The sequence below is a fragment of the Rosa chinensis genome, chromosome 3 (genome assembly GCF_002994745.2).
Source record: "Rosa chinensis cultivar Old Blush chromosome 3, RchiOBHm-V2, whole genome shotgun sequence".
Taxonomy (NCBI): Eukaryota; Viridiplantae; Streptophyta; class Magnoliopsida; order Rosales; family Rosaceae; genus Rosa; species Rosa chinensis.
Window position 1 is genome coordinate 6,621,103 of NC_037090.1, and position 13,067 is coordinate 6,634,169.

Consider the following 13,067-nt stretch of genomic DNA (forward strand, 5'->3'; position numbering starts at 1 on the left):
AGATACTAGATTGATTGCCCTCCTACATGTAATGCAAGATATTACGATACCAAACTACCGAAGTATCATTAACTTTAATAAATATCATTAAATTTGTGCAATCCAAATTGGGCAGCTGATATTAATAATCCTTGAAAGAAAAAAATAAAATTTAAAAAAAGGTCTTTATCTGGATAAAGTACTCTGCCCCATCTATGCCCCAATCTAAAGAAGGTCACGTCTTTAAACACAACCAAATGGCTTATTAGCAATTGTTGCGACACAGGGGGGCAACACTAGAGTGGCTTTTTTGATAATTTGGAGAACCCACAAGGGCAAAGTTCTAACGCCTCAGCTATATGAATCCCACCTTTCTCAACACAGATCTCATCCTCGCCTTTGTTCACACACTCGAGCACATTTCAAAAACCAAACATCACAAAAAAAAAGCTCCAAAGTTTTCACAAGAATGTCTCTTATAACTGACGAGGTGAGAGCCAAGGCTGATGAGCTCTACCACGGTGATGCTATCTGCCAGGAGAAGTCAAAGTTCCTGCTCACAGAGATGGGTCTCCCCAATGGGCTTCTGCCCATGAAGGACATGGTGGAATGTGGCTACATCAAAGACACTGGCTTTGTTTGGCTCAAGCAGAAGAAGAGCACCACCCACAAGTTTGAGAAGGTTGGGAGGCTGGCGAGTTATGCAACTGAGATCACAGCCACTGTTGAGAAAGGCAAGATCAGTAAGCTGACTGGAGTCAAGACCAAGGAGCTCTTGGTCTGGGTGTCACTCAGTGACATCTATTTGGATGACCCCCCAACTGGAAAGATCACCTTCAAGTCTCCTACAGGCCTATTCAGGACATTTCCTGCCTCGGCTTTCGAGCTTGATGGACCTGATGGTGGCAAGGCTATGAAGGTCAAGGACGTCCCCGGAGCTGTGGAGGTCTAGGCTGATTGCTTTAGATTTCAAGGTGTATGATCTGTAAGAGCACTACTACCAGAGCCAAGAAGAAGGCTTTGCTTTATTTCTAGGTCTATTTTGACCATATGTAATTCAAGTACTTTTACTAGTGCCAGCTTTCGTATGAAATAAAATTTACATTTCCCTAAACCGGCTCTTTGTTCTATGATTCTATCAGTTTGTAATATCTGTCTGGTTCTGTGTTGTGAGAAAATACTAGTCTTTTTCAGAATTTGGTGTCTTGGTCTTAAAATGTTATGTCTTTGAATTGGTTTATCATCAGCTTTCATCTTCTTTACATGAAGAGGGGTTAAAACAGTGCTTCAAATTGATGAAGGGAGGTGCTTTCCTTCAGTTTCAACCAGAAAATGAGAAAGAGAGGTGCTTTCTTGGTTCTATTTCCTATTCACTTTTTCAGGACCTAACTTGGTTTTTGATGCCGGACCCCTCAAACTTAAAAAGGAGTTTTATTGAATTTAAAATTTAAATGGTCTAGAAACTAGTCAAACTACAAAGCCTAATTGCTCCAACTCTGATGGGCCAAAGACGGACATAGTTCACATCGAACAAGTCTACTGCAAATATTGAGATTTATAGATCTCCTGCTAATGGGTACCTAGTAATGTTGAAAGTGATTGCTATCAACCATGAAGATGACGGTTTTCTCGAGTACAAGCTCCTATTTTGGACCACAACCAGAAGGGAAACAAGAAAAAGGAAAATTGAAGATGCAAATAGTATCCTCAATGGGTAGATTACCAATCTACTTTACGAGAATTGTATCCAGTTAAAAGAATAGATTAAAATCTGATAACCATTTAAATGCAAATTCAAGGGATTTCAACTAGCAATTGTAAACTTATATTACAAAACGAAATTTCCATCAATTATTGACACCTTGTCACAAAACTAAAGACAAGGAGTCAACAAAAACCCCATTCTCAGTATGCACCGACAATGCTGTAACAACTCGTCCTACAGTTCAGTAGCTGGTAAAATGGAATTTACAGATCCGGCCATGGTTTAACAGCTTCACGGTTGCTTGATTAGAGGGTTTTTTTTCAGGCAAAGTGATCGACTAAATAAGATAAGGTCTCCCAATTACTTCAGACAATTCCATTTTTTTTCAGGCAATTCCATTTTCCACAGAACTATAACTTTAACTCCTGCCAAGAATAGAGAATCAGCCAACAATTAGATGAAACTACAATAACAGAATGTATTAAAAAGAAGGAGATGTGTGATTTTGGAAATTACGATCATCAGAATTAGACATTGACAACTAGAAGAGAATAAATGTTGCCATCAGAATATGCCACACAATGTAGTCTTCATGACCACTTGAATTGAACCCCCAACAGACAACCATGGGGTAGCTTTCAGCTAGAAGGTGTAACTGTAAGCAGTTCTAACAATCAATGCATTATAACTGTCCTGCATCTTTCCATTTATGGCAACCTAAAACGGTAATTACCATAGAGAAAAGTTACCTACAGGAGTGACTCTAACAACTGTAGGCCACTTACAGTTGCTCTCCAACGAGGACCAAATTCAGACCCAAATTTGGAAGGCCATATACCCAATTTGGGTTGGCAAGGCTCATCATCCCATCTACAAATAGTCTGATGCTGACTAAAGGTTTTGCAGATGCTCTAGAACTCAACTATTTCCCCAACTGGCTTTCTCATTCTCATACAAGATGTGAGACTTATGTGAGTTTGGAAATAATATGAGTCTCACCTCATGTAAAAGAGTTGAGGAAGAAGTTGGACTCTAAAATATTTTCCAACTATATCATGATCTATTACTCATTCCCCAAAAATGGAGGGAGGCAATCAAAGAATTTGTCTTTAGATGAGATTTGTAATATCTTAATGTCACTACAGTTGGTAAACAGTCAATCTTTGCCCAAAGCTTGCTACTTTAGTGTGACATGTTGCACTTGGAAGCCAAGGAGTCAGTTTTTAAGAGAATTTGCATTGAACACTAAAGCAAAGTACAAGATATATGTCAATAAAATGGTAGAGATTAGATAGAGCCATACCCGAGATGGGATAACCCATTTGCCATCAATCCAGTCCTGATGAAGCCTTAACTCAGAGTGCTGATATTCAAGTTCCTCACAGGTTTCCTTGAAGTAGACTATGTACCTTGAACCTCTTAGAACCTTAGAAATAACACCAACCCACCACCCATCATTGTACAAAGCATCAACCTCGTCAAGTTGCTTGAAATGATCAACAACATTTTCTGGTGGATGAGGTCGTATGTGCATGTTATCAACCTCTTCTCTCAGAAGTGCCAAATCATCCTCTGTCCTCAAGCACTTGTACTCAATAAGGAACTTGTCTTTCCCCACAGATTTCACTACAGTGGCAGCAAACCAAGAACCATGGAATCCTTCTTCATCACTGCTAACCTCAACCAGTGCTCCCTTGGTGAAGATTTCATTGCTCATAATTGAATCAGTTACATTAGGGTCATTCTGCAATTAAAAAATCTGAGCTCATGAAGGAAATGCGGCGAAAACACTAGGACGAATCAGAAAAAGAACAGAAATGTGCAGCCAAAACAAGCAACATTAGCAAACTACGATAATGCAGAACCATATAAAGTTTCTGTCTTTGAGTACTTGCCAGCCTGGTCAGGATTTGCACCACAAGATTCTTTCTCAAAACATATTACACTTCAAAATCTTATTATTACCATCACATTCTTTCTCACAAAAAACAAAACAAAAATGACATCATATTTCCCAAGAAACTAAAATGCCTCAGCAAACCACACTAGATCACTTAAACAGCTACAGTCCAAAAATTGTTCACACAAAGCACAAAAAGCAAATTCTCATTTTCTAAACCTTCACATTAGACTCACATTGACTCTGGCAAAAATCGGCCCTTGTCAGCAGTAATTAAGGCCAAACTATAATTCTCCATTTCAATGGAGAACCTAATTTTACCTTACGGTTAATTTTGAAAAAAAATATTAACACATAAAAACTAAAAGTCCTCACTTCATTTCCGGCGATGTACGCTGATCAGAATGCAAGAAATTTCAAAGAAAGATCAAAACTTTTCTGACCTCTCCAACTTCTTCTATCAATTCTTCACGCGGCGGAGACGGCGGAGGCGTTTCCGGCATGGGGACCAAACCAGGAGTCAGGCATTTACTGAAGTTGAAGACTTTGGTTCTTCGAGGCTTTCGAGGCATTTCTGAGTTTGGGGATTTTACTGCCACTGGTTTTAGGGATTTTACTGGTTTTTAGTAGTTAGTACTCACCTTGTGGGCTTTTTCCAGCCCAAAATACTCACTGTGTCAACGTGTCAAGTTTTGATTTGCTGAATCATATTGGCGGGAGTTAATTTTTGCAATTAGGAAATATGGGTTTGCCTTCAAAGTCCAAACCTTTGCAGTTGAAACACTTCATGTCCTCTTCAAAGTTCAAACCTTTAGCTATGAACTTGGGTAGATTGACCATAAACTTGTCAATTTTAGAAACCCATTTGCCCAAATGCAAGAATCTCAAGCAGTTCAATCAAATACTATCTCAGATGATCCTCACTGGTTTCATTAGGGACACATATGCTGCAAGTAGAGTCCTCAAGTTCTCCACTGACTCTTCTTTGAGTGACATTGATTTGTCATTAAGAATTTTCAACCACATTGAGAACTCAAATGGGTTCATTTGGAACACTATGATGAAAGCTTATATACAAAGAAGCTGTCCCCAAAAGACTTTGAGTCTTTACAAATTGATGTTGGGTAAGAATGGGGATAGAGATAATTATACATACCCAATCCTAGTTCAAGCTTGTGCTATGAGAGCATCAGAGTTTGAAGGGAAACAGATGCATAGTCATATTTTGAAGTTTGGGTTTGATTCAGATGTGTATGTGCAGAACACATTGATCAACATGTACTCAGTTTGTGACAATATGAGGGATGCACGCAATGTGTTTGATGAAATGCCTGTGTTGGATTCGGTGGCGTGGAATTCGATATTGGCTGGCTATGTTAGGGTGGGGGATGTAAAGCAGGCTAAGTGTATATATGATCAGATGCCAGTGAGGAACACGATTGCTTCGAATTCTATGATTGTGTTGTTTGGTAAAAGAGGTTGTGTGACTGAGGCTCGGCATTTGTTTGATGAACTGCCTGAGAAGGATATGGTTTCGTGGAGCGCGTTGATTTCTTGTTTCGAGCAAAATGAGATGTATGAGGAGGCTTTGGATATGTTTGTGAAAATGGTTGCTAATGGAGTTATGGTGGATGAGGTTGTGGTGGTTAGTGTGCTTTCGGCATGTGCACATTTGTCAGCTGTTCACACAGGGAAGTTGATCCATGGGTTAGTTGTGAAAATTGGAATTGAAAGTTATGTTAATCTTCAAAATGCTTTTATTCATATGTATTCCAGTTGTGGGGAGATAATGGTTGCCGAGAAACTGTTCAATGCAGCCTACAACCTGGATCAGATATCTTGGAACTCAATGATATCGGGGTACTTGAGATGTGGTTTAGTTGAAGCTGCTAAGACATCATTTGATTCCATGCCTGAGAAGGATGTAGTGTCTTGGAGTGCAATGATATCAGGCTATGCTCAGCATGACCGGTTTTCAGAAACTTTGGCATTGTTCCAGGAGATGCAGCTGTGTGGAATTAGGCCCGATGAGACCACTTTGGTGAGCGTCATCTCGGCTTGCACTCATTTGGCTGCCCTTGACCTGGGCCAATGGATTCATGCTTATATAAGGAAAAATAGCCTTAAAGTTAATGTCTTTCTTGGGACAACCCTTATTAACATGTACTTGAAATGTGGGTGTGTGGAAAATGCATTGGAGGTTTTCGAGGAGACAGCAGAAAAGGGAGTTTCTACTTGGAATGCTCTTATTCTTGGGTTGGCAATGAATGGGTTGGTGGAGAAGTCGCTTGAAATGTTTGCAAAGATGAAGACAAGGGGTGTGACACCTAATGAAATAACCTTTATGGGAGTTATTGGAGCTTGTCGTCACATGGGCTTGGTAGATGAGGGGCGTCGCCACTTCGATTCCATGATGCAGGAACACAAGATAGAACCCAATGTTAAGCATTACGGATGCATGGTTGATCTTCTTGGACGTGCTGGTATGCTCAAGGAGGCAGAGGACCTCATTGAAAGTATGCCTATGACACCAGATGTTGCTACTTGGGGTGCCTTACTGGGGGCTTGTAAGAAACATGGGGACCATGACAGGGGTGAGAGGATAGGAAGAAAGCTCATTGAGCTCGATCCTAACCATGATGGGTTCCATGTGTTGTTGTCCAATATATGTGCTTCGAAAGGTGATTGGGATGGTGTTCATGAGATTAGGGGAATAATGATGCAACATGGGGTGGTAAAGACCCCAGGTTGTAGCATGATCGAAGCAGATGGTGTAGTTCATGAATTTCTAGCAGGAGATAAGAAACACCCTCGAATGAAAGATATTGAGGTTATGCTAGATGAAATGGCTCAGAAATTGAAGAGGGAAGGTTATGCACCAGATACAAATGAGGTATCCTTTGACATTGATGAAGAGGAAAAGGAAACTGTTCTTTTCAGACACAGTGAGAAACTGGCAATTGCCTTTGGGCTAATCGCTATCAGTCCACCATCACCAATACGAATAATAAAGAATTTGCGAATATGTAACGATTGTCACATGGCAGCAAAGTTCGTCTCGAAAGCTTTTGGTCGTGACATTGTGGTGAGGGATAAGCACCGCTTTCACCACTTTAAGCAGGGATCTTGTTCCTGCAATGACTATTGGTAGTAGATTAGTACTGAAGTTGGTTCGAACATTATTCACCTAGTGGATGTTCTTGGTTATAAAATGGCACACCAACAGACCAATATGATGCTTTGAAGCTAATTGTTGCGACAACGACAAATAACACATGGTTGAATATCGATGCATATACTACCTCCAAGAGGTAAAAGGAGGCATTGGCCTTTGCTGGGTTGGAAAAGGATGAACTAGGAGTTCAGAAGCACCAAATACCAATGGGGAAAATCTCATGGAATGATTCCGGTGGTACGTAAAGTCACGGCTGATTTTTCTCACAGCGGCAAGACAAGTTGAAGATGCAGCCAGCCAGCCACAGATGTTTCTATTTCTTCCATGGTCACTGGTGCTGAAGATATATGGAACCAATATATAACAATCCATCAGCAACTCATCCATCTGATGGTCAAGTATCACCACTTTGCTAGAGATTGCAATCAAAATAACTGCAATGGTCTGAATCTTGTGAGCCTGCGGTTAAGTAATCTCTTGCTCTTGTAAGCTGAGACGCAGTTTTGTTAGAATTTGACGTGGGCCGACAATGGAGGAAATCTAATCAGGCACATGAGTTTTTTTTTTTTTTTTTTATAATTAAAATAGAGGATTAGGCGATATTAGCCTCTCGTTAGCGGTCATTGCGTAAAGCGCCTACCCTCCTCATAATAGAGAGGGGACCACTACACCCGGGAACCCACCCCCATCCCTCTATTTTATTTTATTAGAAAATAAACAAAATATAAGATGGAAGAAGGTGACATAAACCAAAACCTCTCCCAAAACCAAGAAACATTACAACTGGACTGAAAATTCCAACATTAAGGATAGCAAATCAGGCACATGAGATGATAATATGACAGTTACATAACCGTGTTTCTGGGTTGAGAGTTGAGACCAAAACTCATCGGCAGAATACTATTTTGAGAACTTTGGTTTATATTGCACGGTTGCACCTAATAAAGTGTATTTTGTTGTAGTATATATGATTCACATGTACAAAACATGAGTCATAGTATAAATGTCTATATCATGTATACAAATAGGTACTTGAGTGTATAATGTAGGTATTGTGACTTGTGTGACAAGCTTTATGCCAAAGGGCAACAAGCATGGCATTTTATCATCATCACAGCCACCATAGAAGGCTGCAGCTGTGAATGTAGAGGTTATCAAATTGAGTTACTCTTTGAGCTTTCACACTTGTAATATTTTCCTATAAATACCTCTTTGTGTGAGATGAATAAACACACTTGAATCTCTATTCTCACAGAAACATTACTCTCTCTCTCTGTTTATCATTTCATACTTGTTCTCAAACACGTTATCAGCACGAAATTGCTCTAGAATTAGAATCGAAATTGAAAAGAGGAGAGGTAGTTCATAATCCGATCGAAGTCATTTTTTCAAACTTGCAAAAAACCTCCAAACCCTAGCTCATATCAAAGCCCTTGATTCAAGAAGCTCAGAACCGGTTTCAGAACGCCCAGAACCGGCCGGAAACAGCCTGAACCGGCCACCGGAAAAATCGAACCGCTGCTGAACCGCTGTCGAAGTGCTGCCGAGACCTGCCGAAAGCTCCTGCCGAGTGCTGCCGAGTGCTGCCGAAAGCCCCTGCCGATACCTGCCGAAAGCCCCTGCCGAGTCCTGCGCAGCAGCTGCCGAGCACCTGCCGAAGCCCTGCGCAGCAGCTGCCGAGCACCTGCCGAAGCCCTGCGCAGCAGCTGCCGAGCACCTGCCGAAGCCCTGCGCAGCAGCTGCCGAGCACCTGCCGAAGCCCTGCGCAGCAGCTGCCGAGCCACCTGCAGGCCATCTGCCGAGCAGCTGCGCAGCAGCTGCCGAGCTCCTGCCGAGCAGCTGTCGACACATCTGTCGACAACTTTTCCGGCGACTTTCGGACAACTTTCCGGCGACTTTTCCGGCAACTTTCCGACAACTTTCCGGCGACTTTTCCGGCAACTTTCCGACAACTTTTCCGGCGACTTTCGGACAACTTTCCGGCGACTTTTCCGGCAACTTTCCGACAACTTTTCCGGCGACTTTCGGACAACTTTCCGGCGACTTTTCCGGCAACTTTCCGACAACTTTTCCGGCGACTTTCGGACAACTTTCCGGCGACTTTTCCGGCAATTTTTGGACAACTTTTTCCGGCAATATTATTCCAAGGTAATATTTACTAAAAGTTCCCGTTTTTGAGTTTTTACTCTATTCTTCTTCTCTTTATTTTTCTCGGGAACTTACAATCAAAAGCGGAATTCCAAGAAATTCACGCTAAACGAACTAAGAGCGTTCGTAATTATGAACTAAGAGTGTTCATAATATTCGGACTAAGAGTGTCCGCAAAACATCATTGTTTTGGTCTAAAGATTATTGATTTTAGATTTCGTGGAAGTTTTGAACTCCGAAACTAATATATCTTCTCTTATCTTCAGGATGTCGAATGCACCTAGACTCGACTTTCAAATGCTTGACTCAACGGGTTCGGAATACTATAGTTGGGTAACCGACGTTGAGAACCACCTCACTTCAAGAGGGATATTGCCCATAATTCAAGCTCCTAATCCAGGCCTTGTGTTCCAAAGAACACCTACAAAGCATGCACAAGCTATTATCTTGATGCGGCGCCATATGGATAAAGCTCTCAGACTAGAGTATATGTCAATGAGAGATGCTCGAGACTTATGGGTAGCGCTAGAAGAGCGTTTTGGTAATATCCAAGATACCCTCCTCCCTGACTTGAAGGTTCAGTGGAATAATATACGCTTCTCCGACTTTAAGTCTGTTGCAGAATATAATTCGGAAGCTCTTCGACTCAAAGCTATGTTGAAGTTCTGTGGAAAGCCTCTCACAGAAGATGAGCTACTTGAGAAGACTCTCTCCACCATTCCCGTCTCAGCAATTGTGATATCAAAGCAATTTCGCACAGAAGTCAATGCTGGACGAATTACAAGGTTTAATGAGCTTATTAATATTTTGTCGGTATCTGAAAAGTACGACAACATCCTTGTAAAGAATTATAATTCTAGGCCCATAGGAACCAAGAGCGTCCGTGAGGCAAATTATAATGCACCCAAAAAGGGGCGCAAGCAGCAATACCCTAATAATAAGGGACAAGAAAGGCGTACGGGCCCATATAACCACCCCAATAAAGAGAGAAACCGCAACTTTAAAGCGGACACTCGTGGTGGCAACTTCACACGTGGTGGTAACTCCACACGTGGCAACTTCACACGTGGTGGCAACTCCACACGTGGGAGAGGTGAATATAATAACAATATGGGCCGTGGAGGTCGCATCATAAGGCGTGGTAGTAGCAGTAACCCTCCTAGGGAATATCCACAACATGGACAAACTGCACCTCCAATGAAAGGAGGCAACCATAATGACGTGTGTCATAGATGCGGATCAATCGAGCATTGGTTCAAACAATGCCATGCAAGTACTAAACTAGCTGCAAGCTACAAAGAGTATAGGCAAAACAGGGAGCAAGAATCCAACCTTGCCGAAAATGAAGATAGTGAAGATGTCAATCTCACAATAGAGGACTTCAAAGCTGAACAAATGCACGAGGATGCAGCAGACTTTGATTAGAATAGTCCTTTTCTATTTTCCAAGGGCAAATGTGCCTTAATCAATAACAATTGTATTGACTTTTTCTTATGTGGTGTACCCAATGAAATATGATGTCTAGGAAAGTAATTGAGACCATGGTATTTAAGCGAGCCTCGCTCCACCAACATCTCTCTACTTCCCTGGTCATATTTCATTGGAATTACCAAACGGAATGAGCAATTACAATTTGTATAAAGTTTGATTGTACTTTGGAATAGACTTTGGAAACCTTGATGTAATCATTGGTTATTTTCCTTATTAATAAAGTATCGCATTCAATGTCATGGACATGTGTTAATATTCCGAACTTTACTCCTTTTTCAGTATGTTTTCCGGAGAAATGGAATGCCTTCTTGATAGTGGCACCACACATACTATATTACGACACAGGCAATTATTTTTATGGATGAAGCCTAGTCGATCTTCAATAACTACGATGGCAGGATCATCACAATTGATTCATGGTCGAGGACCAGCTCAATTTTTGTTGCCAAATGGCACGAATATTAATATCATCGAAGCTCTATATGCTCCTAGGGCTGGAAGAACCCTATTGAGTTTTAAAGATATAAGAGCCAATGATCTTCATGTGGAAACACATTGTGAGAATGGACAAGAGTTCCTTTGCATTACCTCTAATAACTACGGAAATACACGAGTATTAGAGAAACTTATGTGTCGCTCTAGTGGATTATATGCAACCACTATCAGAGTAATTGAATCCAACCATGTCATGAATGAAAATTTATGGGATTCTGACACATATAGACTTTGGCACGACCGCTTGGGTCACCCAGGTCGTGATATGATGCTCCGTATATTAAAAACTTCACACGGACATCCATTCTTCAAAACGAAAAGAAGTACGAACCAAAGATTGGTCGAAAGAACTACTTCATATCATTCGTTTTGTAAGGCTTGCTCTTTAGCAAAGGTAGGATCAAGACCATCCTATGCAAAGGACTCTAAAGAAAATATACCATTCTTGCAAAGAATACAAGGTGATATTTGTGGACCTATTCAACCAACTTGCGGACCATTTAGATATTTTATGGTGTTGGTTGATGCATCGACACGCTGGTCACATGTCATGCTATTATCCACGAGAAATGCTGCATTTGCTAAACTCCTAGCACAGATCATTAAATTAAGGGCTCACCACCCTGATCATCCTATTAAGTCAATTCGTCTTGACAATGCTGGAGAGTTTACATCAAAAACTTTTGATGATTATTGCATGTCCATTGGGATCGAGGTAGAACACCCTGTACCTCATGTACACACCCAAAATGGTCTCGCAGAAGCTGCCATTAAAAGACTTCAAATGGTTGCTCGAGCATTGGTTATGCGCACCAATCTCCCTATTTCTGCTTGGGGCTATGCAATATTGCACGCAGCTGTGCTTATTCGTCTGAGGCCCACTGCCACCCAACCATTTTCTGCTTCCCAGATGGTCACTGGGTATGAGCCCGATGTCTCACACTTACGAATATTCGGGTGTGCAGTCTATGTGCCAATTGCGCCGCCACAGCGCACCAAAATGGGTCCTCAAAGACGATTAGGTCTTTATACTGGATATGACTCTCCCACCATTATCCGCTATATAGAACCCTTGACAGGCGATCTATTTACCGCTAGATTTGCGGATTGTCACTTTGATGAGACAGTCTTCCCATCATTAGGGGGAGACATGAACAGTAATGTTCAACAGAAAAGACAGGAATTGTCGTGGTTTGTCCCCACTCTGTCTCATCTTGATCCCCGAACAGCACAATCTGAAATAGAAGTGCGGAGGATTCTCGATCTTCAGAACGTAGCAGAATCAATGCCTGATGCGTTTTCTGATATCGCTAAAGTGACAAGATCACATATACCTGCTGCAAATGTGCCTGCAAGGATTGATGTCCCTAACACTAGAGGACATGATGCCATCTCAAGAATACATGAGAATGGCGCCAACGTCCCCTATATGGGTGATGTAGTGGCTAGACCCATGGCTCCCGCCAGGAAGCGCGGGAGGCCCATTGGTTCGATGGATTCTCGCCCAAGAAAGAAAGCGAGTTTGGCACAAAATAATCCATTAATCATCGATACAATTAATCCCTCTCATGAAAATATTCCGGATTATGGTTATGTCAAAGAGACATCATTGGAGGACGCTCCAATAAAAGAACCAATTCCAGAGAATAGAGAGATCTCCATGAATTACACTAGTATACATGGGGTGATGGATAGAAATTCTATGACTATTAATGATGCTTTTGCATATCATATTGCAAAAGGAATTATAGAATACGATGATATCGAACCTCGCTCCGTTGAAGAATGTCAACGAAGAGCAGATTGGTCTAAATGGAAAGATGCGATCCAGACTGAATTGGATTCACTAACAAAGAGACAGGTATTTGGGTCTATAATGCTGACACCACCAAATATAAAACCTGTTGGCCATAAATGGGTCTTTGTTAGAAAGCGTAATGAGAAAAATGAGGTTGTTAGATACAAAGCCCGCCTTGTGGCACAAGGTTTCTCACAACGCCCTGGAATCGACTACGAGGAGACATATTCTCCCGTAATGGACGTTATAACGTTCCGCTACCTTGTCAGTTTGGTAGTTTCCGAAAAACTTGACATGCAGCTTATGGATGTGGTTACAGCATATCTCTATGGGGATCTAGATTCAGAGATATATATGAAGGTTCCAGATGGACTTC

At 41.5% G+C, this 13,067-nt stretch overlaps 4 protein-coding genes across 4 annotated transcripts; 3 read left to right on the forward strand and 1 right to left on the reverse strand.

Moving 5' to 3' along the window:
* The first annotated feature begins 365 nt into the window (after positions 1-365).
* LOC112192889 lies at positions 366-1,093 on the forward strand. Its single transcript, XM_024332804.2, has one exon. It carries the CDS (start codon positions 449-451, stop codon positions 929-931), a length of 483 nt encoding a protein of 160 aa, XP_024188572.1. The 5' UTR covers positions 366-448; the 3' UTR covers positions 932-1,093.
* A 913-nt stretch (positions 1,094-2,006) lies between these two features.
* Positions 2,007-4,293, reverse strand: LOC112191858 (protein AGENET DOMAIN (AGD)-CONTAINING P1). The gene is made up of 3 exons (XM_024331303.2): positions 4,028-4,293; positions 2,988-3,428; positions 2,007-2,109 (listed from the first exon to the last, which is right to left on the reverse strand). The coding sequence occupies exons 1-3, from the start codon at positions 4,154-4,156 to the stop codon at positions 2,095-2,097; spliced, it is 585 nt and encodes a 194-aa protein (XP_024187071.1). The 5' UTR covers positions 4,157-4,293; the 3' UTR covers positions 2,007-2,094.
* Positions 4,259-8,467, forward strand: LOC112191857 (pentatricopeptide repeat-containing protein At3g62890). The gene has a single exon (XM_024331302.2). It carries the CDS (start codon positions 4,327-4,329, stop codon positions 6,733-6,735), a length of 2,409 nt encoding a protein of 802 aa, XP_024187070.1. The 5' UTR covers positions 4,259-4,326; the 3' UTR covers positions 6,736-8,467.
* A 284-nt stretch (positions 8,468-8,751) lies between these two features.
* Positions 8,752-10,384, forward strand: LOC112195118. Its single transcript, XM_024335474.2, has 2 exons — positions 8,752-8,907; positions 9,174-10,384. The coding sequence occupies exon 2, from the start codon at positions 9,175-9,177 to the stop codon at positions 10,330-10,332; it is 1,158 nt and encodes a 385-aa protein (XP_024191242.1). The 5' UTR covers positions 8,752-8,907; position 9,174; the 3' UTR covers positions 10,333-10,384.
* The last annotated feature ends 2,683 nt before the right edge of the window (positions 10,385-13,067 follow it).